This window comes from Aphelocoma coerulescens, chromosome 5 (assembly GCF_041296385.1).
Source record: "Aphelocoma coerulescens isolate FSJ_1873_10779 chromosome 5, UR_Acoe_1.0, whole genome shotgun sequence".
In the NCBI taxonomy this organism is placed as follows: domain Eukaryota; kingdom Metazoa; phylum Chordata; class Aves; order Passeriformes; family Corvidae; genus Aphelocoma; species Aphelocoma coerulescens.
The window spans coordinates 56,997,786-57,024,473 of NC_091019.1; the positions used below are offsets into that span (position 1 = coordinate 56,997,786).

General features: G+C 39.8%; 1 protein-coding gene and 1 long non-coding RNA gene across 9 annotated transcripts in view; one reads left to right on the forward strand and one right to left on the reverse strand.

Moving 5' to 3' along the window:
* Positions 1–1,096: 1,096 nt before the first annotated feature.
* On the reverse strand, positions 1,097–8,342 carry LOC138111855 (uncharacterized). Of its 2 annotated transcripts, none has more exons than XR_011151479.1 (3): positions 8,263–8,342; positions 2,957–3,177; positions 1,097–2,529 (listed from the first exon to the last, which is right to left on the reverse strand). It is a non-coding gene; the product is annotated as an uncharacterized lncRNA (long non-coding RNA). The 2 variants fall into 2 exon arrangements; XR_011151480.1 differs by lacking the exon at positions 8,263–8,342 and adding an exon at positions 5,610–5,888.
* An 8,252-nt stretch (positions 8,343–16,594) lies between these two features.
* The window catches only part of WDR20 (WD repeat domain 20), a 47,208-nt gene continuing 37,114 nt past the window's right edge, over positions 16,595–26,688 (forward strand). For all 7 annotated transcript variants that reach the window (XM_069018287.1, XM_069018289.1, XM_069018290.1 and 4 more), the window contains exon 1: positions 16,595–16,875. In XM_069018287.1, the coding sequence (XP_068874388.1) occupies positions 16,627–16,875 (249 nt within the window). In that variant the 5' untranslated portion in view covers positions 16,595–16,626. The remainder of the gene's footprint in view (positions 16,876–26,688) is intronic.

The following is a 26,688-nucleotide window of genomic DNA, read 5'->3' on the forward strand; positions in this document are numbered from 1 at the left end:
GTCCCATGCTTGTTCTCCATATACATTTGCATCCTAATAGAATCTTTAATTACACAGTTTCATGGAACTCCTTACTATGTGGAAGTTATAATATTTAAAAAGAACAAAGTAAAAGTTGGCTGAAAGAAAGTTATTTAATGTTCAAAGTGTTGAAATAACACCCAGGAAAACTGGGGTTTATTCTTAATTCAATCAAAGGCTTCATCTGTGTTGCTGAAAAAGTTTTTTTGTTTTTTATAAGTCACAAAGAAATTAAAAAACATTTGCATTGAGAATTCAAATTCCAACATTTCACTTAACTTCTGCTTGGTTTTGTAGCCTTAATGCTTTTAAAACATTGCTTTAAAATTAATTTTAAGTTCTGACACAGTTTTGCCATGTTATCTCAGTGCTTCAGGGTTTACTGAAGGAAAACAAAACAGCAGCAACTGAAACTGCTTAACAGTAGATTTCAGAAGAATGATGTAAGTAGAAAGATGTGGTAATATATGTCTAGTTTGCTTTAACACATGGGATTATGCATGTAAAATCTGTGTTATCATAATGAAATGTAAAGCTGGGAATGGATATCTGTCTGAGCAAAGCTTCATGCTTTCTTAAAACGATTTCCAGGCTCTCTTCTCTTGTGCTTCCTCATTGCTTGCTGGAAGCTAAAGTGATCATAAGATCTGTAGGTCACCAAAAAAAGGTGATTCATACTAGAAATAGGATCAATAGTCACGCAGAAGAAGTATTTTTGTGGTGAAAAAGCTACTTAAGAGGCAGGGAACAAAATCAATCTCATGTAATGTAGTTGTACTGTAGAACTGCAGGTGGCAGCAATAATTTCATGGTTCGTGGGCTGCATGTACATACTCTTTTTTCCTAAAAACTTACAGTTCTTGAAGTATGTGTCAGGGATTGTGAAAACTGTCAGTCATTTCTCTCAGAAGGAATTCTAAAGGGAATTGCTGTTGAACAAGAATATATTTTTTATAACAAAAGTCAACAATTTCACTACTAACAAGTGTCAATTACAATTTATATTTTATATATAGTATAACATATATAATATATTTATATAGACATAGATATGTAAAGCTCAGCTGCACAGGAAAGCTGAGGGAATGAGCATGGAAAGGCCTGGATTCGTGGAATGTTAACAAACCCCCAGAATAATTGTCCAGTCTTAAATTACTTTATGTGGTGTTTGTTACAAAATTAATAGGTTAAGTTTATAACAGCTGCAGTTTGATATTTTAATTTGTTCCTCATCTTAATATTCCCTTGTGACTGGAACAAAAGATATTGTCTTTTATAGCTTTAGACATCATGTAATGTTTTACACTTTCTCAGAATTAATGTAATTTTTTCATTTCTCAGCTGAAATTATATGTACAAATCAAGCATTATACCTATGCAAACTGAGCAATACAAGACACTTTGTTTTCCACCAAGTTAAAAGTGTTTCTTTCACTGTCTCCTTCTGCTCTTTGTTTTAAGAGCATTGCAAGATGACTGCAGTACCTGTTTTTTGAAATGTGTGCAGTCTCTGTCTAGCACGGGACCAAAAAACCAGGACATAGTTACATGGCTTGGAGAGTGACAGGAGAATGTCACGCCCATCAGAGCTCCCCTAAATCAGGAACAGTTCCATAAAACTGTTAACTTTGGAGGGAGAACAAGAGGTATGGTGGCAGCTGTAACTTTTATTATCCATAGTTAAGAGCTTTGTTCTATTCATAGGCATACATTTCAAGAAATCCTAATTCAGAAGGACAAGAAACTTGGAGAAAAAGCCCTTCCAGACAGCAGAAGGTTTGACTGAAATGTCCCTAGACAAACAAAAGCCTAGACTTCCCATGAAGTTGTTAAAAAATGATAGTGATGGTAAAGTTACATTATTATAAAAATAACTCCATAGAGCCCCAGCATCAGCAAGCGTGGAAATAAACCTGACACTTTTTTCCCTTTCAAGTTCTAGGAGTTGAATTCAGTATAACAGTAAGGGTTGGGGTTTAGCACCTATAGCAGCTAAGCACTGTTGCACACTGTTTACTAGCAAGTGTGGGTATGTTTGGAGCACTTACATACCTTATTTTGTGGGCATGGTAGATTTGGACACAGAACTATCCTTCAAGCCACTTTCTAAATGTTGGATACTATTGGTAATTATGTCACAAAGCATGTGTTCTGTACTTCACTAACATTCTTGATGCAATAGTATTAATTCTTCAAATTACTGAACACAGATGACTTTTCAGAGTTGAGTTAGGTGCTTATGAGTTAGGTGACAGAAAAGTTGACAGTAGGAAATAAATTTTCAATTCATTTTAAATAGAGGCACAGAAGGTAAGTTCTAGTCCTGGGTTTTAAGCAGATAAGAGGAAAGATCATGTATTTTTGCATTAGGAAGATTTTATATAAAGAAGATATCTTTGGGATCAAATTGCTCTAGTGACTTCAGCAAATGCGAGAAGAAAATTGTTGGAAAGGCCTTCATAGTTCAGGAACACTTCCAAAGGATCTACTTCTTTATAAGCACATTTCCTAGAAACAAAGAAAAAAATAAAACCCCTTCATAGAAAGGTTTACCATTGAAATCAGAGGGAAAGAGAGAGAGCAATCTGGTGTGGAGATCACACTTTCAGATTTAGTTGGGAGTGGAATTTTAGTTGTGTAAAGAGCTGAGAAAGTAGATTTACTAAGCAGTATGATAGCTGGAATCAGGGTGAACTAGGTTAAAGAAAATCAATTACACATTTTTATTGAGGATACTGAGTATGCAGTAACCTCAACCATTCCACTTTAAAGAGGGCACAGAAATGGAAAGAATTGAAGAATCTTGCACAACTGCTTAAATTGATGCTAATATGATAAACCTGATTCTAGAAAGTATTTGCAGGGAGTACTTTTAGCTTTTATTAAGTTCAAATTATAGCTCGAAAGTAGCTCTGGTGTCATGCAGCCAAGTTACCTTGGATCTGACCAGTAGGAAAGGAATTCTGTGAAAAAGATCTGTTAGAAGCCTTGGCCAAGGCTGACTCTTTTTACTCCTTCAGAGAGGTGTCCAGGCAGAACACCTCACAGTCCAGAAAACTGCTTACAAACTTGCTGTCTTCTTTCCTTCTGAAGGTCCAGGAAAACTTGGAAGAATTTTATTATTGTCACCTTTGTAATTGTGCTCTGCTTCAATATCTGTGAAAAAAAATATTTGAAGTCAGCTATTCAGAATTCAATATATGCTGGGCTATACTATGAATCTGCTACACACCCAGAAGTTTTAAATTTCATCATGAGGGATGTTTCAACAATGGTCTTAGAAGTCACAGAAATTTTAAAAATCTGCAAGCTTGGGATCCACATTTTTCTGGGTGGGAGATTGTGAGCATTTAAAATACATGTCCATGAAGCTGATTCTTTCTAGTATTTCAAACAGGATATGGTCCTTAATTTGGCACTATACTTGTAAAAAAAAGGCAAGAAATTAATTTATATTTGTCCATATATTCTGAGTAGACTTTTTTTTTCATATTCCAGACAGTACTTCCATTTTATTAGCAAGATACTGATGGGATAAAAAACAAGGTAGTAAAATTATAGAGTGCTTTCAGATAATCATAGATTAAGGCTTAACAGCTATCTGTGATGAACACTCAGCTTAGGCACAGTTTAATGTTATTTTCTTGCTGTGTCAGACAGCTCAAAAGATTTATTTCTTGTGAAAAAACAGGAGAACTCTGAATCCCAGCTTCCTCTCCACAAAAGAATGCTGATAAAAAGAATAGTAGCAGTAAGTATTCTGATTAAAGCTGACTGTGAGTAGGTACTTCGAGAAATTTTGTCAAGAGCTGTGTAACTGCTTGATTAATCATTACAAATTTATCTGTGGGCTACAGGAACCAGGCATAGTGAATTAGAGGGAAAATCGGTTTTCATCTCTTTCAAGGAGATGCTTCCTGCCATACTGAGGCAAATCTTCTGATGTAACTTGGCTCTTTATGCTGAAATCCTTCTTTGCAGTCAGCTGAGCCGAGGGTATTCTTAGCAAGTTAATATGCAGGTCAGTATAATGCAGCTGCTCTGCACTGTGAAAGTAGGACAGACCAGTTACTAGAAGTCACCAGGTTATTTCTTAACCAGGGGTGCTGGTTAACACTTGCCAGGAGATGCCTCTGCCTTTTTTCCCCACATCACTGACAAAACAAAACGAGGAAGAAACCCCCTCCAGAATGGGTTTTTCAGCGCTGTGGGAGTTGCAATAACTTGTGATTGACAAATTTAAAACTGTTTCAGATGCTGACAACCCAGGATTTCTTCTCTGCTTTATTTGGATTAGATATATCTGGAAGAGTGAAAGTACTTTTATTTTGTCAAATTCAAGTTACTTTTTAAATGTCTAGTGATTACAATAAAATCAGCAAGTTCACTCTAGCCAGTAAAGTTTATTATGAAATTAAACTATAAAAAAAATTATGACAGAATGCATTTTCTGTTTCTTGTTTTGGCTGCCCTTCACAGTAGATCTACAAAGCTAAGTTGCAGGAAGGGGCATTAAAGGATTGGGATAGTAAAAGAAGGGATTTTTCAGCTTTTCTTCCTCAGGGTTTAGCTGCTCTTCCTAATGACATACCTAAAATTGTGTTTCCTCAGACCATTTGTTCAAAATAAAATATCTCTTTTAGCTGTGGTTCTATAGAACTGTTCAAGTCTGTTTCATCTGACACAAATACAGTTCTGAATTTATACCAGAAATAACCATGATGGCTTGGCTTCCTTCTCCTTAGTAGTTCAAGACAGAAAATTACAGGGGGCCATTCTTTTTCTAGAAACCTCTGCAGTCACATTCGTATTATATTATTTAATTTGCATGTTATTTCCATCTCGATGAACTTCCCTGCATGTCCCTGGGTTTGTATGAATAAACATAATTACAGGTCATATGAGAAGTATTTCCAGCTCTGCTTTGCAGTTTTGTAGAATTAATTTATTAAATAATACTGATGCACCTGGCGTTCGAAGTACCTTTCTACATTGCCTTCTGCTCATCTGTTCTCACTTTTGGAACTAGAGCCATAATAAGTCTGGCTTAAAAAACAGAATTACTAGTTAGTCACTGCCAACCAGACCTCTTTCAGAAGCATATCTAAATATGTCAGGAGATTTCTCTGGCCCCAAAAGCAGAACTTTAGAATATATCAATATAAAATGCATAATCAGAGTTTATTGCTTCACCTGCATAATTAGGATCTTCATCTACAAGCATGTATTTTCATTGCCAAGTAGTCCAGATTTTAACAAAAGCATGTAATGTGTCTTACTAAATTCACAAAGATAAATGTTATCTTTGTAAGATTTCCTCTGGGTTGGTGAATGAGAAGCTCAGCATCTAGACTGATACATGGTGTAACTCTGTCCTACATAGGCAGTACTCTTTCAGAGCTCATTAGGAAAGCAAACCAAGAAATTATCACACAATACAGAGTTCTTCTTGCAAATGTTAATTTTGGCAGTACAGAGACAGCTTAGTTAATGTTGTACTAGTAGCATCTGGGAATGATGCAAGGACATTAGGTATGCAACTAGTGTTTCAAAGCATGTACAATTAGCATCTCAAACAAGGCACTTACAAAGAGTGTAATTGGATAGCTGATGAATTGAGAATGCTTCTTCACAATTTCTTTGATTTGCCTTTTCCCCAAGTATTCTCTTTGGTCTTCCTTCAGATATAGGATAATCTTTGTTTTACAGTCATGTGGTCCCCCATCAATGAAATATGTGGGTTTTAGTGACAGCACAAATGGATGAATAGCAACCATCTTCCTGAAATTAAGAGTTAATACAATTGGAATAAGAAATTCTTAAGCATCGCTGACTAGCTGATAATGCTGAGCTGCTGTTTTATACCAGTTCTGTGCTCCAACAAATGCAACAACTAAAGCAATTATACCATTTCAATGTGTATTTCCCCCAGCTTTCATAGCCCTCATGAAGCACAGCATAACAACATAGGAACTGCAAGAGGGAGACTATAATGCAGAAATTCATTAAGTTCGACCTTTCTCTTTAAATGTTACACATACTAGAAATGAAATGCAGCAGTGGTGCTGTATTGTGTGATGCACTTTCATTCTCTGCTACACAAAGTTCAGCCAATGGTTATTACTGAGCCAGGCAAATTTGCTGCTAAAGGTAGAGATCCTGTGCCATCAGACTGTGCACCTGTGCTCCCACTCTGTTCTGCAGAATGTTCACTTGACTCTCACCACCCACGAGACAGAGAACAACGAATTCCAAAAATAATTACCATTATCAATGACAGCAAGAAGCCTGGAATGAAGGTGACTTTCCTACTGCCTGTCTTTGCTTTGTGACCACAGTCACTTTTGCAACCAGGGAGGCAGAGAAGAAGCTGACCTCAAACTGACCATTCCCAGAGACACCAGCACAAGCCATGTTTCTGTAGAAGCCCCACTGCTGTACCTTGCAGTAGTCATGGGATCAGCTTTGGTTACCCTGTGGTCAGGATGAATCCATGATGGTCAGAATGCAATTGTATTTGTCAGGTCCATCATTCCCAGAATCCATCCTGTTTGGATCAGTCACAGCCTCAAGTCTCATTCTGTCCACGGATCACAACAGAAGGCTTGAGCATTCTCAGGCTACACTTAACGAATCCAGGCAGTGTTTTACTAGCTGAGTCACATTAATAGCCAGATTACTTGCAAACAATGATTTGCTAACTGCTTCCCTCAGAAAGTTTTTCTTGCTGGAACAGAAAGTGTTGATGAGCAGTTATTTCAGCCTGGAAGGCAAGAGTCTGCTCCTCTTCATCCATGGGCTGATCTTCAGCTTGCACACACTCAGTGTTAATAAGGATGCAGAGAGTTGAAACCTCTCTGCATGTACACCCACACATACAGACAACAGACAGTGGCACATGTGTTTTTAAACTGAAAAAATACAAATAATTTGTCTTGAGAGCATATGGCAGAGAAATTTAATTATTGTTTCAGATGTATCATTAATAATCCAGTACACATTTTAGGTTTTTCACTTTTCTCTGATTTCTCACTTAAGATAACATAGGATGAATAATTGTTTAATCAAGAGGGAATCAGTAGGCTTTTTAATATAATCATATTAGATTGCATTATAAAGTAAGAAAAGTAATAACAGGATTTATTATCACAAATTAATTTCACTTGTACATTCTGGGACATCCCAGAGACAAAATTTTGCAGTTATGACAAAATAACAAACATGAGATTTCCACTCTCCTTTAACTGAAACACTACCTCAACAGGAATATTCTGAGGTAACTCTTTTTTTTTTTAAAATAAGCTTGACATTTCTCTGGGGGAATGAGAGATATTGGCTTAGTTGGCATAATGATGAGACTAATACAGATTTGTTTATAGTCCCTTCAAGTCAGAATAACACTGCAAGGAAACACATTTTATTGAAGGGACGTGTTATAGTGCGAAGTCCCTTCTCTTATCATTTAACAGAAACCAAGTCTGAAACCACCTAAGATGTGGATTTCCTCCTTAAGATAGGCTCTTATTTCATGTTCCTATTTAAGTTATGGCTAAACAATCCCCTTTATTCACCTCTTGAAAAAAGACCACAAGGCCCTTGTGTCTGGCTACTAGCTGTTTTTATTTTGCCCCCAATTCTCTCCTGTCACAGCTGTGGGCAGGAAAGTAGATAAGAAACAGAATAAACTATAATTTAAACTGACTAGAAATATTACTATGAGATTTTGTTTGAATTTTCCAAAAGGAAGTGATGGAAAGAAACATACTGTAGCCACATTTCAGCTTACATTAGAAGAGCAACTAATCTTCATCAGCTAAGTCTGGCAGTAAAAGAATCACTGTCATCACTCATCTTTCTGCAGAATTTATGTAGGTAACCTTCAAGCCACCACAAAAATAAAAAATCAGCCCATCCTTTGTTTTAGACTTGCAGCAGGAGAAGGAGAGTAGACAGAAACTGAACAAGACTCCTTAGGCATGGAGCAAATCAAGGCAGCCGTGGAGAGTGTCTTATTCCGACCTACCATGTATCAAAGGCTGACAGGGTTTGCTAACCCATGTACTGAAGGCAAGCAGCCTCCTCGTTTCTTTTTTACAGACTAACATCGTGATCGTGCTCTTCAAAAGAGCTTTATAAATATTTATTCTTGCAGAAGGTAAGTAAAATGCTACCTACTCAAAACAGTGTTGATTTATATTGATATTGCACAAATGTAAACAATAATGTTAAGGGTAAACTTACAGAATGACAGTGTTTGAGGGTGGGAGGAACCTCTGGGTCATCTCATTTCTCCCTGCTCAAGCACGGCCACCTGGAGCAGGTCACCCATTATAGTGTCCACTAACAGCTGCTCTGAAACGAACTAATTAATGGGTGATATCCCTTTGCAATTACAGAAAGTGGGCCACAGCCCTCCCAGAAAAACACTGAAAGGTAAAGTCTCTGTAGGAGCACCTGTTTTAGCCCTGGCACACACAGCCTCAGCTCAAACCAAGGAACAGAAATGGAAGCTATCTCTGCCTGTGAATGGGAGTGACTAAAGTGCACTGATGGGCTGTGCATGCTTCTGGATGCAAATGAAGAGAGTAGCACCCTGACTTGTGAGATTAATCCATTAAAGCAAAAGAGAAGCTTATGAACCATGTTACTTGCCATGCTAATGAGGTTTCCTTCCGGGTGTTTGTGCTGCTGCTGCAGAGGGAGGAATACGGGTCTCGGTGCAAGCCCTGCCACCTATCTAAGAGCTGGGACATGAGTGCAGCGTCAGGTCTGTCCAGTTTGCAATGCTGTTAGAATTCACCAGATGGGGCTAATACAGCAAATATAAATATTCTCTATAGGAGTCATACTGAACAAATATATAGAGATGGGTAGAGAGAGCAATACATATTTGTGTATATGGCATAGGAGTTTTAACCTTACAAAAGTTGTTTGTTTTGGTTTTTTTTTTAAGTTAACCCCTTCAAGGAGTCTATTTTTTAAAATAGATACTTTGTTACATTAATTTCCTGTTAACCAAATGTTTAATTATTCAGCCATTCTCTCCCAGCCCACAAACCAATAGATGTCTCAGGAAATCTATAGGTTGGATCAGGCTTAGTTATTTTAAAATTTTTAAAACTCTAAACAACTGTAAAACCACATATATAAAAATTGAAGGTTTATGTTGAGATCAATTCCTAATGATTGTGCTTTTATCTATGTTTAACTAAAAACACAAATGAAAGTTGTAAAAATCAGTTTGTTTATAAATGTACACAGCTTTCCCTTTGCCTGTAGTATACTGATGCAGAGACTGATCCTGTCACATCAGTCCATCCCCCAGATTTATTTTCCTGTAGAGACCAAACATATTTAGACATCACAGTCAAGTTTTAGTTAACTGATTTAAAAAAAAAGGAAATACTTGTATGCCAGTGCATCTATTGAATGTCCTCATCTGTGTCAAATCACTGAATCAGGAAGTTAGTATTTGAAAATTGAAAGTAATTGCCTGTGAAAGATGCCAGACCGGTGCTCTCTGTATTTTACCATGCCCATAAGAAGCAATTCTATCATTTTTACTATCGAAAATGATGAAAATACATGATGATTTAGTATGCATCTACCCCATGTCTGATTGTAGCTTGTTATACGTACTCATGAGAAGAAAAATGACAGTGAACAAATAGACTTCAGATGGGATTTAGCTCAACCAACAGAACAGCTATTGGAAAATGACATAAATCTTGTTATACCTAGCACATGGCCTTAGAAAGATGGAGGCTAAAGACAAGGAATGTCACAGGAATGTGCATACTTGATTATGTGACTACTGGTAAGTGCTTGTTACATAAGAACAATATTGTATGAGCTGCATAACGATGATAGTTTCAGATAAACCAGAAAAGCAAGGACCTAAGAGCCTACTCTACACAGTAATCTTTTAAACCACACTTCTATTTAGTACTACCATCCCAAGGGCTTTATGTATGCAGCGAGAGAGAAACTGAACAAGTCTCATTAGGTCTTGCGGCCGGGTTGGGGTCTATGGCTCAGACCTGGGAAGCCGTGACCGCCCAGAGAGCGTCCCGCAAGGAACAGCACCCCAGAGCTCTGCGGTGATCCCTCAGCCGCCGGGGTGCCTCCGCACAAGGCTGCCTGTCTCAGCAGGCTGTCAGCTCCCTAGTGATTTCAGGTCTCGTTCTGCGAGGCAACCCCAGGCCAGACCAGGAGGAGAGAGACGAGAGGCTCGTCTGGCCGTTCCACATGGGGCAGCTTTATTAGTCCCGCACTCTGCAAAGGGTAGGCTAGGGACGAGGTCTCCGATCTCTAAGGGAGAATAGGGTAGCTCTTATAGGGATACAAGGGTGGGTAGGAGAGGGTAGAAGCCAATGGGTTACAAAGAATCTACATAGGGTCTCCCAGAGGATCATGGTTCTTGTTTTCGCTCACCCTCACCGGGAAGTGCTGTCTTTTCCAAGGGGATCTTGCCGGGAGGTTATGCAATCCCTCCAAGGCAGGGGCTGGGCGTACCCCGCAATTAGGCATGGAGAAAGTCAGACTTCCACTTAGACATGCACTTAGGCTGCTGAAATCCTGAGTGATGATAATTTTTTATGATTAATTAAATTTCGTGTATGATGAAATTATAAGGTACATATGGTATTATGTAAGAATACATATGTCATAATAATAAGTACCCTTTCCCCTCAGCCAACCTGTCTGGTAGATGACAAAACCCCAATCATAAAAAAACTATCCCACTTTGACAGAAAAAACTGTTTCATCTAAAAAGTTACACATAATCTTCCTATATATGAGTAAGTTCTGGACACCAGATGGATGGCAAAGCCTTGTGAATTTAACTTATGCCCTTCTTGACTTGCAAATGAAAATCAGTGACCACATAACCATAATGAAGCCAGAACATAATGATGACCAGAATGGAGCCAGCACATAATTCAGGGAAATAAGCTCTCCTTTCTTTATATGTGCAATGATTCAACCAGCACTGAATGAAGTCAGTGCTATGCAGTATCCAGAGCTCCCATGCTTCAGTAAGCCTATGGAAAAACTCATAAAAATTCCCATTAGACGATCATTTATCTAAAGCTTCAATGCTTCATCTAAAACAATTTGGAGACACTCATTCCAGACATGGAAATGGAATTATGCTTATGACACTGATGGAGAACCTCCTCCTATGACTGGACAGAAAGCAAATAGCCATGCTTTTTCTGAAGCTCACTGCACCCTTTGAGATGTGAGAAAGCTGATAAGGGAATGAAGAATCTGCTAACAGGTTTTCAGTTCCTCTTTGAGTAATACACCAAAGCAACAGAGAAAGATCTCACCATCAGTTAGGTAGATGACCTGAGGGAGACTGAAGAACCTGGTATAAATTTAAAATATACACATAGCTGTCTTAAGTGCAAAATGTTCAGCAGCTCCTTAGTCTGGTCACCTTTAAAACTCAGTCACTGTTTTTCTTTTTTCTTTTTTTCTTTTAAGTGCTGGTAATGCTTCCCTTTCCTTGACTGTTGAAGTCTACTCTTTCCAAGGACACTTTTCTCAGCTTTCCTTATTTCTTGTTCTGCTTAGGGACTCCTAAATCACACACTGGCAGCCACTTTTCTTGCATGGATGGCTGTTAACTCGCTGTTGCTCACACTAAATGCAGGTTGCTTGGCTGACCTGCAACACCCATCAATAACCAACCATGCATTATCATAACTCAATATTCACAAGCTTCCCAATGAAAACCAGCTGAGTGAAATAGCCAGTTCTGATGAAAGAGAAAATAATTTTCAAACACATATTTGCTGAATGTATTGTTTCTTAAGTTAAAAACATGCAAGAGTCTATTGCAGACCACACTTTAGGAGTGTTCCTGGCTTTCTCAATGGCACTGTGTTCTCACACTGCAACACTGTCTAGAAATTCCAGTTTTGTGAGAAACTGAGTGGCTGCTGCTGGCCAATAATCAGACCTTATTTATTCACAGATTGTCATCCCTCAGCTGATTACAGCAGTACTGTATATATATGGATAATATGTCTTCCCTATTTAGGGAGTTTTGAGAAGTACATAATGCTGCAGCACATCTTAGAAACACAAGCTATTTGTAGGTATATCAAACCAATCTCTCTGGCTTTCCATAGAATTTAAATTAAATTCATTATCTCAGTCTTATCTTCAGAGAACATAATTTCCAGGACAACTACGGCCTCAAGATAATAACTGTTGTTGACAAGAACAGCACTCCTGGCTATGGAGGCAAGGTTGTCTTTTCAGGAGACAAATCACAGAGAGCTGATTGCAAACAGCAGAATGAAGTTTTCCAAAGACACAACAGAGTTCACCCATCATCCTATCCCAGCTGCAAAGCAGACTTATTTTACCTTGCCTTCTTCAAGCCAAATGTCTGTTTTTAAGAATATGCATTTGTTTCTCAGTAATTACCGCCCTCCCCTCCCCCCATGAAAACAAAACATTTCACATGCTCTTGCTCCTCTTGTGGAGGGATGCAAGTATAAACAACATGCAATGTGTTCTAAGAGAGCAGAAACAACCTTGGTAACATCCTTTCACTTTGTAATACATAATGCATTACATCATGTATTTAATGTTAAATGTATGCAGTGGTTAAAAAGAGATGCCTAAGGCAAATAAGAAACTATGAAACTATGCCAGAAACAATATTTTCTCATGATGAAAGCAAGTTAAATGTACTTTTAAGACCATGTAAGTTCTTGGAAACTTATTTCCAACATGGCCATCCTTTTTCTTCTCCCCGTATTAAGTAGAACTTGCATGCCAACCTCTCACCAGCACCAATCCTTTGCCTAGTTCAGATGTGTCACGTACATGTCTGTGTATCTCTGTTAGTAACTCACACACACGTTTAAAAATTGTTAAAATTTGACATATTGCAGAGCTTTTTGACTCTCTTGACTCTTAAGCCAGTCACACTAAATGCCTTAATTTGTTTGGGCATCAGAAGTCCCAGAAAGACTTGACAGGCCTGCTATAGTTGACAGACAGTGCAGAGAGAGTTTCCTGATTTCTGGAGCATAATCTTCAGGCAGTGCATGCTAGAATAGATAGTTTGCCTGATGGAGTATGGTTGTAATCACCATCCTCTCTTTTTTTGTCTCAGAAAAGCTGGTAAAAGCATCACTAATATCAGTTGTTGCACTTTCTGTGAAGTAACAGATGGCATTCAAATTCAAGTACAGGAAAGTTTTGTTCATAGCTGTACTTGGATTGCAGTTTCCTCATGTCCAGTAAAAGCACTATTAATATTACATTCTGAAAAGTTGCAGGACCAACTTGTGCCCTGCATAAAGCAATCTCAAAGGACCACACTATTTTATTACTGTTAGTGAATTTTGCTCATGTGTGTTTTCCAATTTGCCAAAACAATTTGCAAAAAGTAAAGGCACAATACAGCAGTGATTGTGACTGACTTCAGTTTATTGGTTGTGTGGTGCATACAAAACGACTCATCTGGGGTGTCCTCATGGGATCATTTCAGAACTATCATTCTTGGTTAGCTTGAAACAGAAGAATTTACAAGTGGTACAGGGAATTTTTCATAAGGCTTATCTCTGTAGTCTCTGTTTCCCCTAGTATTTTGATGAGCATTGTTGTTGGGGCTGTACAATAGCGTTCTTGTGACTTGCAGCTGTGTTTTTCAAATGAATATTTGTCTTGGATTCTCAGTGGAATCTCTCAGCAGCTTTTATTGATGTTTCTTGTAAATGTTAAACACTACATAAATTCTTTGACTCTCTGCACCATCATGTACTGCTGATAACCAGGTACTTGTATACTTTGTTTATTCTTCAGATCACACTCGTTCCATCAGTGACAGATGGCCTGCTGTGGTTTCAGTACGATTTGCATTCCACACAGTCCTTCTACCAAAGTTGCCTGCTTTCTTCTTCAAAGTGATCTATTCAATGTTGTCAATGGGTAATGAATAAGACATACTGAGTATGCCTGTTTGGAGCAACACTTAAAAAAAAATTTTGTTGTTGTTGTTACATCCTTATCTGTTTTGAGTATTACTATTTAGAGATCCATGCTCATCCTGCTCTTCTTTGTTGACTGAAAATATTCTGACTTTCTCTCTGGAAGTCACTAATTTCTCATTAATGAAATTTCTGTATGGAACAATCACTCTTAAGATGATTTTTTAAAAAAATTGTGGGTCTGCTTACTTACTTTATGGGCTTTTAGGAGATCATCAATACCATCTGGCAGGACTGGCTGATAAGCTGACAAGATCTATTGGTCATTATTGATTGGCTTTATCTTAAGAATTTCAAGCAAGTTTTCAATACCTGGCCTTTTAGAAGTCTAATTATCTGTACTTGTTCAGATATTCACCCAGATACATACTCTTTTCTCGTGATCTTTGGCTGTTTCATGTCTCTTAGCTTCCTTGTACTAATATTTTGATGGTCAGCAGCAAGACAGTCTTCAGCTACAAACAAAATCTCTTTGAATTAAATTGACCTGAAACTAAATCTCTTTAACCTCCTGCAGTCTGAGTGGACTTCTTCAGCTGAACTGATCTAATGGAAAGAAGGAAGGTCCTGCTTCCCTCCAGCTCTGCTGTCCATTGCTGTTCCCTCCCTTAAGCAGTTGGTGGTTTTAGTTTAACCCAATTCATTTCACATTTGCAAGGAGTTTAATTCTCTATCCATTTATCTTTCAGAAATGGCTCCTCATGAGGTCAGAAGAGCACTGCTGCTGGTAAAGGAAGCAGTAGCAGCAGATAGTCATAGTCCAGAAAGAAGAGAGCAGTACAGTGCTTTTTGTAGCAGTCACATTAGAGCCCCACAGCAGGAAACTATACCTTCAAAGTGTGTCTTTTGTTGTTAACATAAGATGATCTAACTCTGTGCTGCTTATCTTCCCCTCGTCGCACATTCCCGATTCCTTCTTTATTTTGGCTCCGGCAATTCTGTGGTGAGTTGGATCAACCTGGTGGCTGATCAACACTTTGCTTACCTGAGAACTCATAATTTCTGTGTGTGTGTTAATTTTCAGGTGGATTTGACTCACCCTTGGGTTGCATGATTACTAGAATTGATGCAAGGCAGCTAAGAGAAATACCTGTCCAAGCCTTTTTTACAGCTGGAGATCAGTCTTAGATCAGTTTGAGTCAGTCAGTAGGCTGTAGTGAGAAAAACTCTTAAAGCTGAAACTCTTGTCAGAAGAAATAGGCCTGCCTCCCTGCCCAGTGAATACAATCCTTGCCAATCCTGTGCCACCTCCACCTGGCACTGATCTGGTTCACCATGCAACACAGCTGGCTGTATGGTTGCAGGATGATCAGAACAAGGAGGTGAGTGATCTGAAAACCAGTTTTTCAGGTTCACACCTCAGGCCAACTCCCAGGCCTGGCTCTGCCTGCAGCAGGTTGGAGGCTAGTGCAGAGCTGGAGGGATGGAGGTACCATCTCCATCAGGGGCAGCGTGAGCTTGGCATGAAACGTCAAATTCCAGCTGCACACCTGGATTTGCTATCCCTAAGCTGATGGACATTCACAGCGGGGTCCACAGCCCCACCTCACCAGGCTTCCAGGTGCTGGCAGTTCTCTGTGGGCAAAGCTGGCCAGGGCCATGGCAAGCAAGCCAATGGAGGTGGCCAGGGTGGTGGTGCCTCACTGTGATGGCCCCATGGTGAGTGGGGGCTCTCACCTGGGAGCCATTGCCCCAAAACCAGCGCTGCATATGGACACCTCCTGGCTCTGATCTGGCACCTCCAGCAGCAGGACCACCTCACCCCACACTGTGCCCGGGCAGATACCCGCATCCTGAGGTGGCAGGTCCCTGTGGGCACACAAAACCCCTGCTCACAACCCCCTTCACCCCCTCTCCCCCATCCCCCAGAGCAGCTGCCCCGTGGAGCCACCATGTCGCGTGACCCTGCTGAGGCCTCTGCAGCGCTGTGTCCAGTTCTGGGCGCCGCAGTGGGAGAGAGACACGGAGCTCCCGGGGTCGGTCCAGCGGAGAGCTACAAAAATGATTAAACTACTGAAGCATCTCTCTTATGAGGAAAGGCTGAGGGAGCCGGGACTGTCCAGAGAAAAGCTGACCGAGAGGGGACCTTATCAATGCGTATAAATATCTAACGGGGTGGGGGGTGTCAGAGGATGGAGTAAGGCTCTTCTCGGTGGTGCCACGGGCAGAAGCTGATGCCCAGGAAGTTCCACCCGAACGTGAGGAAGAACTTCTTTACTGTGCAGTGACCACACTCTGGAACAGGTTGCCCAGAGAGGGTGCGGACACATCCAAGAGTCCTGTGGATGTAGTCCTGCACTCCGGGATGAGCCTGCCGGCGCAGGGAGGCTGCTCACAGCGCCCCACCGCGCTCCCTCCCTGCCCGACCCACCCGGGCACTCTCTGAGGGCCGCCCCCCCCGCCGCCAACCACGCCCCTTCCCCGCCCCCCGGCGCGCGGGCCCGGCGCGCGCGCAGCCGCGCAGTAAACAGGCCCCGCCGGCCCCGCCCCCTCGCGCCGCCCCCGCGCGCAGGGGCCGCGCGCGCGCCGGCGGCTGCGCAGTGTCGGCACATCCGGGCACTGGCCAGGATGAGCGCTCCTTTCCAAGATGGCGGCGGAGGGAGGTGGGAAGGAGATGAACGAGATTAAGACCCAGTTCACCACCCGGGAGGGGCTGTACAAGCTGCTGAGCCACTCGGAGTACAGCCGGCCTAACCGCGTGCCCTTCAACTCGCAGGGCTCAAACCCCGTCCGCGTCTCCTTCGTCAACGTCAACGACCAGAGCGGCAACGGGGACCGGCTCTGCTTCAATGTGGGCCGGGAGCTCTACTTCTACATCTACAAGGGGGTCCGCAAGGTACCGGGGCTCCCCCGCCGGGATGGGGCGGGGAGTGGCGGGGGCTCCGCGCCGCCCGCCTGCCGGGGTGCGGGAGCCCCAGGGCCGCGGGGCCGCGCCGGGGGCGGGGGGCAGAGGCCGGGCCGCCCCTCCCTCGCTGTCCTCCCTCCCCGCCGCCGTGGGGCTGGCGGCTCCTCGGCTTCAGCCGATCTCCCGATTAACCAGGTAGCGGCTGGGGAGGGGGAGAGCAGGCCTGGGCCGAGGGCGGTGTGAGGGCATCGGCGCTGGGTCGGTGCTTGGGGCTGCTCCAGATACGGTGTCACCGACGGGAGTTGTGTGTGTGGGCCCTGTGCAGGGATGCGATCTCTTGGGCCCTCCTTGTCGTGCGGGAGTGAGGGTTGGCTTTTCCTCCCTGGGCCTCCTTCACCTACTGCTTCAGGTCAGAATTTGTTGGACACACTAATGCCTGTTGTGATTATGGTGGTGTTAAATCCCTGCTTCCAGGATCTTTGTAGCTGTGGCTGCATGGCTGAAGCATTCGCTGCAGTTTTAGGCCTTTGTTGTGGCTTGAAAGTGTGGGTTGATTTTAGGATTGTTTCTAAATGGGAGCGGTGCAATGAGATGAGTCTTAAATATCAGATAATTGACAGAGAGAGTTGCTTTTGCAGGAAAGATTGATGTGCTTGAGAGAGAGAGACTCCTTACCTGTCGTTATTGTATGCAGGACAGTGCATGCATTTGATCTCTCAGGTCACCATATTTATGAACAAACCCTGGATTTTATAAGATTCGGAGAACAGTTCTGAATTTGTCATCCTAGGTGAACGAATGTCACTCTCAGTAGACGTAAACACAGATATAATGAATGTCACCTTTCTGCTTTGTTTCAAGTAGTGGGTGTTCATTATTTTACATGCTTGGGTCTCAGCTGCCATCATGTGAGTACCTTGAAATCTTCCTGCTCTTAGCCAACCATTCCACATGGGATGAGTGCGCAGAGTATTAGAGACTCACACAAGGCAGTGCAGGAAGCTTGTGGATAACAAGGAATTGTACCTGATTCTGCTGTGTCCTAGGGTAGTGCCCCTCACACTCTTCCTTTATATAAAATGTCAGCACCAGCAGGAGTTTTAAGTTTGTATGGTTATTTGTTGAATGTGACCTAACAGATCTGATATGTCCTGTATAATTATATGGAAAAGTGTGTCTGTGTGTAGTTTAGTTTCACCCTTTAATGAATTTTAATAATTTAGTTATGTTTCAAATAGTGCTTGGACAATGGCTTCTTTAAACATACTAGGAGTATTTAGTGTCAAACAGTATTTGCTATTTACAAGTAGTTGCTATCTTTACAAGGTATCCTGAGGAGCAGTATCTCTGAAAATCTACATCCTATATTATTGCCATGGTTGGGTTCTGCTGTGTTTGTTTGTTCCGTGCAAAGTAGCTGCAGAGTTCTCTCAGCTCACAGAGCGAGCCTTTATGTAGTTTAGTAATGGTACATGTGATTCTTGCAAGTTCTTTTAGTCATCTCTTGCCACACTTCTGAAAAATAAAGATCTAAACCCTGGAACTTCGTTGAAAATAAGGAACAGAATAATTATATCAAATTACAAAAATCTCCTTGAGCTGGGTATTTGGATATTTTTTCAGATGCTAAAAGCTACTGGTATGATACACAGTAACTGATAAGTTTGAGTTTGTGAACTCATGAGCTCTGAGGCATTTGTACCTGTTACAGTGTGAAATGCTTTTTTCTCTGAATGGAGTAAAACATACACATTGTTAGGAAAGAATTCATCTCAATAACCTTTTACAGTATTAACTATCTAAAATAATACTGTATATTCTCTATGTATAATATATTAGTAAAGTGAACCTAAAGAAAGCTGAAATAGATGGACTCACTCTAAGGGAAGTGCTTTAAATGAGAATGGGAAGATGGTCTGTCTAAAATCTGCAATACTTGCTGCTTTGGAATTTATTTTGAAACTTCAGTTGGAAGCAACTGTTTTGTCTATGTACGAATGTGAAACAGGAACAGGCTGACAGTCTTGTCAACTGATTATGTAAACTTCTCAGAATCAAAAGTTCTGTCTTGTGGCTATCATAAAGGGGAGAGAGCTATTGTTACCTCAATGGACAGGATGTAATTCTGCCTTAAACTGGGCAGATTATCACATTCTGTGTTCCTTCCTGTTCCTGGGAGCAGGATGGGGAGAGGGACTTGACCTGTTTAAGACCAACCTATTTGTGCTCCTCTGCATAACACAGATGCTGATAACTTCAGTTTTGGTTGTTAGTTCATAATTATTTAAGTGTCCCTTAAAAAATTTCCCTGATTACTTTAAGATTATGATTTTCATTCTGGCTAAATCATATTACAGTATTGAGTTGTATTTAATGAAGCTATGCTGTGTGAACATATCAGCTAACTATGTGTGATTTTATCTTTTTTTTTCTTTTTTTTTTTTTCTTTTTTTTTTTAAGAATTTTTAAACACTTCTTTTCTGGATGGAAAAATGCTATATTTTTTTTAAAATGAGTGAAAGAACCACCAGGACTGTATTTTAAGTGACTGTGTCTGTTAGGTACTGAGATAACCCATTGCAGATCAGTACACATCAAGGAAGAGTAACACTTAAGCCATGAATGACACTTCAGAATAAACAGTGTAATATTGAGTCAAAGATACCACTTGGGAGGATATTTCTTGACATCAGTAGTGCTAATCTTTCTTCTTTTAGTTTCCCTTAAATCCTAAATGCGTTGTGAATGCTATGTCTGGTTTCTAAGTCACCTTTTTAAGTGAACTGCTGATGTGTGTGTTGTGTTTAGGGGATTTAATTTATATAAAGAAAAATGTTTCCAGGTAACCTTGATCCTTCTTCCAAGACACTTGGTGGAGAAGTTAGATCTGGTATCCAGGACAATGATGTGGAGTTTGTCTATTCATACTCAAATCATGAAGGTTTGGTAGAGAGACAAGAGTTTTGGACAGCATTTCAAGCTGTCTCTAGAGACTTTTCAAAGCAAAAAGGTATTTTCTCCTGACTTCGTTCTTCAACTCTTTAAGAAGGAAGCTGAGATTTTACTGTTTAGTGTTTCCATGTTACTACTAAATTTTACTATTGTCCTGAAATGGACATGGTCCTATAGTTTAGTAAGAAATTAAACTGTGATGGAATGAGATGTGGTTGCTCTACTTAGATAAGCATGTAATTGTTCTTAACTGCACTGAGTGTCAGTGGGCTTTCCCCTTCAGTCCTCCTTTACTTTGGCTTTAAGATGAGATGTGTGCAATGATCTCTTATTAACCAGAAAGGGTAAATTTCCATGAACTCAACTGATCTAGTGACAGCTGTAAATGATGGACTGGCAGTATAGGATCCTCTTGGCGGTGTGCTCCTATCTCCTTGTTTTTGGCAGTGCTCAGCCTCTGGTTGATCTAGTTCAGCTTGCTAAACCAGCAGCAAAGTACTTGCAGTTTTTCTGGGTAGATTTTCTCTTGATTTGGTGAGTTGAACGGTGTCATCTTGGGGTTGATTATTAGCAGGTACAGTGACAGCAAGGAAAGGGTTGGAGGGGCACTATCCCCTTCACTGGCCTGGACTGCCTGCTTGGATCCACTGCCTTATGAGGTCTCTCCTGAATAAAGCCTCTGCTTCATCCTTAAGTCAGTTTTGGAATTATCTGTTCCTAAGGGATTGTTGACTTAATTTTGATTGAGAGAGTTACAGGTGTTAAAGGAAGCTTTTCCTGATATTTTAGGCATTTCCCTCTTCATGGAGTGAAAAGACAAAAAATTATAACGTCATAATTCAAAAATTGTTCAAATTATGGTGCTCTGATGCTCTGGGTAAGTTGCTTTTTCCTGCAGCCCCTAATCAGGAGCGAGGGCTGTTACTTGACTTTTTTTATGAGACAGTCTTGAAGTACTTAAATATGGTTTGTGGCTAGCTTTGCAAAATGATTTATTAGTTGATTCATTAGACTGGAAAAGGAGAGTGCTATATCATCTTCCTTGCCTTAGCAATGACTAACAAGACAAGGTTTTCCAGATTGCTGCTGACATTAACTATCAAGTCCTTTTCCTACTTCCTGCAAGGAAGCTTGTGCGTTTTCCTTATAGAAGTTGTGTGTGTGATGATGTGTTATTCTCTACATGTTGTAAAAGTTTGTGGGGAAATTAAGCTGCAGCTGTCATTGCAACACAAGTACATATTAGCAGTAGTGTTGCATGGTGCACAGTCCTAATTTTTATGTAATATATCAACAAGTTAATCTGAATGTATAGTTTAGCTTATTACATGACATAAAACCTTTTGCATTGTAGTTAAATTCTGGCTATCTACTCTTTGGTAACGTGTGGCAGACTTTCTTAACATTGGTAATTTCATTTTTTGAAATCACCTTGTTGCAAGAAGAGGCTTTGTCTTTAGTTTGACTTTTTTCTTGCAGCTAACTAAAGCAGCAGTCTGTTAATAACTACGAAATATTATAGGATGTTGCAGTAGTGTTGGATTAGAAACATACATAGGTGAGAAGCACAGGTTGATGGAGGCATGGAGGGCAGAATTTGTTGACTGTCTTTTTAAGCTTAGACTTAAGCAAGTGTCTTGGAAATTATATTTGTACTAGGATGAAAATAATCTTGTATCTCAACTTCTTTTATTGAGAGTTGGCATATTGGAAGTCCCTGCTTATCAGTAAAAAGGCTGAAGTACAGGATTCCTTCCTTTGCAGTTCTCAAAATTACCTTTTTTTATGTCTGGCTTGATTTGTTGTGCAGTTCAGTGTTATCCTTGGTGGTGACTTTCATTCTATAGTCTGTTCACCTGGGAACTTGTTGCAATGACAGAATGATAATGGGTGATATTTGTCACTGTGCTTAATATATTGCTGACAAGAGCAGCGCGAGGCAGTTCTGTGTTGGAAGCTGGGATGTGTGGAGAAAACCATCATGTTTTCTCAGGATGTGGTGGGAATGTGAATTAATATTACTGTATACTTAGCAATCACTAAGCTGTGTCAGGCCCCTGAAAACGATGTACATTTAAATAGCATATATGAGCTATATAAATACTGAGGTTTGTAAGGACCTTGGAAGATACAGTAGTTCTGAAGCAGAGGGAAGTATACCTACATCTTAGTCATCAGTTCTTAAACTTGCAGTAATGAGAATGCCACAGTTTCCTTCAATAACTTTTTTTGGTGTTACTTCTCTTTCTTCCTTCAATATCTAACTAAACTTCTTGTTCAGGGAAAACCAAATGTGAAAGCAAACCAGGCTGAACAGAGTTAATTTACTGTGGACATAGAGGACAGTTGACTATTGCCTTTGGCTTTTGCATATTTAAAAACTTACTAATTTGTCCTCTCAGTTTTCCTAAGGTAAATAAATCCAGCTCTTTAAACCATTCTTCTTGGATTGTGAGTTCCAAATGTTTCATTGCTCTCCTCTGTTAGCTTCTGTTGTCTTGTATTTGTGGTACTTAAACTAGACCCAGTGCTTGCACTGCGGCTGCAATACAGAGCAAGGCAGAATTGTTGCTTGCTGTGTCTGTCTTCTAATATTCTTGCTAACATATTGAATAATGTTGACATTTTTCAATCCTGCTTATAGTGATGACTCACTTGGGTTGTTTCTTATCATATTGCTGCTTTTCTCCATTTTTATCCATGCCTTGATTTTTGTTGATGTTTATAAATGTCATGTAGCATTTTCATTGAATTTTGTTCTATTAAGATTATTAGAGAGTGGTTTTATTTCCAATTCTGTGCTGCATAATGCAAAAAATCCTTCCAGTCTTGATGTTATTCACAAATTTGATGTGTACTCTCATCCATTAATGAAAATCTCTCATAGAATAGAAATCCAGCCATGTGTTGGATTTGCTGCTGACATTTCACATTTTTCAGGTGTGTTGGATGTGACTCTATTCTGTCCCTTCTTAAAAGGGTGTTGTAGATTTCTTTTTTTCAAGAAATCCCTTAATTTCTTGCTGAATTTTTTTTCTTCTCTTTGTGGGGGATAATAGTTGTTATATTGGGACTGGACTAGCCAGTCTCATGGAGGTATTGTGGCTAGATCACTAATACTTTACCTCTTGATCTGTGAAGGTATTTGAGAGCCTCTTGGACATTTGTTTCAGGTGTTTAATGGGTGGATATATTTACCACTTTGAGCTTTGTAATGTAGGTAGATACTTTCTTAATTCTAGCTGGGCTGTACTAGGGACTGACAGACATGTTACAAAATACTCTGTAGACTTTTCTGAAGGGTAGAATTTTTAGTAATGCTTTTTTTTCAACAACACTGCTGAAGGAAACAGTGAAGAGTTAATGTAGATTACAGATGTATAGGTAGCTTTCAGTGTTTAATTTTGTTATTAGGCTTATATAGAGCAACTAGGAGTAAGATAAAAAGACTAAAAAGCTGCTTTAAAATGACAGTTACACTGTTAAATGTTTCTTGCTCTGGAGGAAGATGAAATGTCTATGGTTGACAGAGCTTGCAAGATGATTTTTATGTAGGAAGTGGTATTAGTCTGTAGTGCTTTTTCTTGTTCTAGTCTGTGCTTCAAGCCCATATCACAACTGTTTGACTTCAGTGAGCTCTTGCTCTGTGTTCACTGAAGGATTGCTCTCTGAGGTAACAGTTCATTTGTCTGTGACTGCTTGTTTGGCTGGCATGTTTGACAGTGAATGCTGGGCTATGCTGGCCAAACCCCTACGTTGGGATGCAGTATTTTATAGGCAGGGAACTTCTGTGTGTGTCTTTGGTTGGGGTTTTTTTTGCCACAGCAGTTATAATTTTGGAGGTTTTGTTTTGTATTGAAGTGCATTTATGGTAATATTGCACTTACATGAATTCAGTTGGGGAAATTTAAGTTAGCGTAAAGCCAATAATCGTGGCACTTATTCTTTGCAGATTGACAAAATTTTAGTCATAATGCTTCACAGATGCAAAGAGGGGTCATTTGTAACAAACACTTCTGTGCCTGTGGTGAGTTTTATGGGCCAGCTTTGTCAGAATATTTATAAAAGTGTTGTGCTATGTGCTTAAATTACAAGGAGTTTGCATTATACGTTGGCATCTGGGAGTCTGCAAAACAGTTAAAATAGTTAACTGTTAATAGTTAAAATGTACATTGAAGGTGCCTCACACTCCAATTAAAGGCTGCCTAGACCTGCCTCTGAGAGGATTGCCAGCCATAATTGTCTTGTTTGACATTCTAGATTCAAATTTAATTCCCTAGTTTGAAGTATTATTGTAGTTTTCTGGCTAAAAGGAACCATCTGAAGTACTTTCCTGTGAAGGACATGTACCCAAAGGCCACTTGCTATCCAGTTGTCATGACTATGAGTTGACACACTTGGACAAATGACTATTTGAAAGTGGTGTCATTTAGTGCAAAAATAGCGCCTAATATTTCCATTATCTGTCCTCTTAGAAGGCTTAAGGAAAAGAAACCGCAACATTAAATGTGCTGTACTTTAAGTAATAATATTTGGTTGTGTCTTTCTGGGAAATAGAGTATTTTTCCTTCCTTACATCACCCCACTTTCTGGCCCAAGCAGCCCATTTTTTAGCATCTACATCCCACCCATTTCTTGCCCCTGAAAACAAAGCAGCTGCTGTTGCCTGTTGGGCTCCTGTTGAGCAGCTGTTGGTGCAGCGTTTGCAGCCCCCTGCTCCTTGTGGGCAGGACCACCAGCTGCTGCATTTGAAACCTTTCCAGTGGCAGTGTTGTAATTTGCATTGGGATTTCTCGTGCGTTATTCAGTCCAGCTGTTCATAATGGAATGATAGATCTCTAATAGATACTTCCTGCAAATTGATTTCAGTTTTGGTTTACCAGCTATATTCATTCTTTAATTTCCTGAGTTAATCATAATGTTTACATGTGGTTGTAATGGTAAAAAAATAATATTTATAATTTTTTATTATTACTTTTTAACTCCATGTGGGATTGGAAGGTGACTGTATGAAGTTGTTCATTTAATAGCATATAATTTTTGTACAGCTAGAGATTGTGAAGTGCTATGTCAGACAAAATACTAGTCTAAGCAAGAAATTTAACTTAGGAATATGCTGGTGTAGGGAGAAAACATTGCGTGTTATAAACAAACTCCATTATCCCCAGTTTCCTAGTAATTAAAAAAAATGTTATTTAGCAGGAGTTTTCGATATATTTTTTCAGGGAAATGATATCATGTGAAAGTTGGAGAGGACTCAAGTTTATGGTTTTAATGCTCTCTTTCAGCTAAAGAAAGGGGGAGCAATGACAACAGGAGAGAGAATGGATACCAATATGCATTGAACTATGTGTTAAAAACCCACAAGTCTGGTGAAAGAAATTATTTAAACAAGGCCTTAAGGACACTTTAGCCTGCCCAGGGCTACAGTCAAAGGGATAACTGTCAATCTGAGTAACATAAATGTCTTCTTTTCCTAACTTAAAAACATAACAAATACAGAATCCTAAAAGTTGTAGTCTCATCCTGTTTTAACTGTGGCAGTTTATTTCTAAGGATTTTTTGTATGGTTCTTCTAAGACTTCTACAAAGGTTTTTTTCAGGTTTTCTTGATATTTGAGGTGGGTATTGGAGCATGACCGTGATACATGTTTGAAGCTATCATTGAAATGAAATTTTGGCACAAGTTGTAAAGGATTTTTTTGTTGTTGTTGTCTTGATTTTTCTGGTTTTCTGTTGGTAACTGTCAGTATTATAGAAAAATAATTTTGCAATGATTTGTTTTTTAAGTCATGTTACTAAGATTTAAATTATAGTCTAGTTGTTCGGATTTGCATATTTTAGTGGTTTGAATGGCAAATACCACCTCATAACATCAACTTAATACTGTAGATGTGAAGCTGTAGATGAAGGCTTAGTATGCATTTTTCTTCAGATTTTTGCCTTTCTTACAGAACAGCAAACAGTTGGATTTCTTTTTCAGACTTTATTTTTAAATGAAAGTATTTGTAGAGATTGCTTTTCTTTAGCCTTTTTAAGAAGAGAGTGGGCCAGAGACCTTCAATAGCTACCTGTTTGCACTTAAGGTGTCAAGAGGGTCTGTCTTTAAAAAATAATTTATGGGGACAGGAATAGTTGCATGGTTAGGCAAATACCACTTTTGAAATTTGATATCATATACTGCCAAATGCAGTATTTCTTATGTGTTTTGCAGCCCATTTTGCATTGTCATTTTGTGTCAGTTCGAATTATTACTTTACTGTCCATAAATAACTAAAGAAGAATTTTTTTAAAGTGTGCCTGTTCAGTGTGGTATATTGATCCAGGAGATTTTTTCTCAAAGGAGACTTGCAGAAATACAGGGTGCAGCTTGTAAAAGGAAGATGCTTGTGTTGACTAGAGAATTATTGCTATTTAATAGCATTAGCTGTATATCTCAACATGTGACTTCAAGAAATGTCTTGCTGTTATTTCAGTGTGAACTTATGCTCCCTCCCTTCTAAAGGTAGAACTGTCCAGTTACATTCTCATCAGTTTAACACACGGGATGGCCTCTCCTGCCTTCAGCAGTGGAACTGTGGTCCCTTGTACAGAATAACTTCTGTCTGTGTGTCATGAACTGTTTGCTAACACCTTCAGAGTTTTAAGATGCTGTTGCAGGTGACGTTTCTGACCTAACAGCATTGGCAGAATAACTTCTGTACCAATGAAGTGACTGAGTGTAGTTCTGTGTTTTAGCCAAAATGCTGCCTCTGTAAATTCACTAGATGGAACTGGGATGGTTAAGTGTGGGCACTTCTAAATCAGAAAGATGGGGCAAACAACTGTTCTAAAGAACTCAAATGCCCAGGT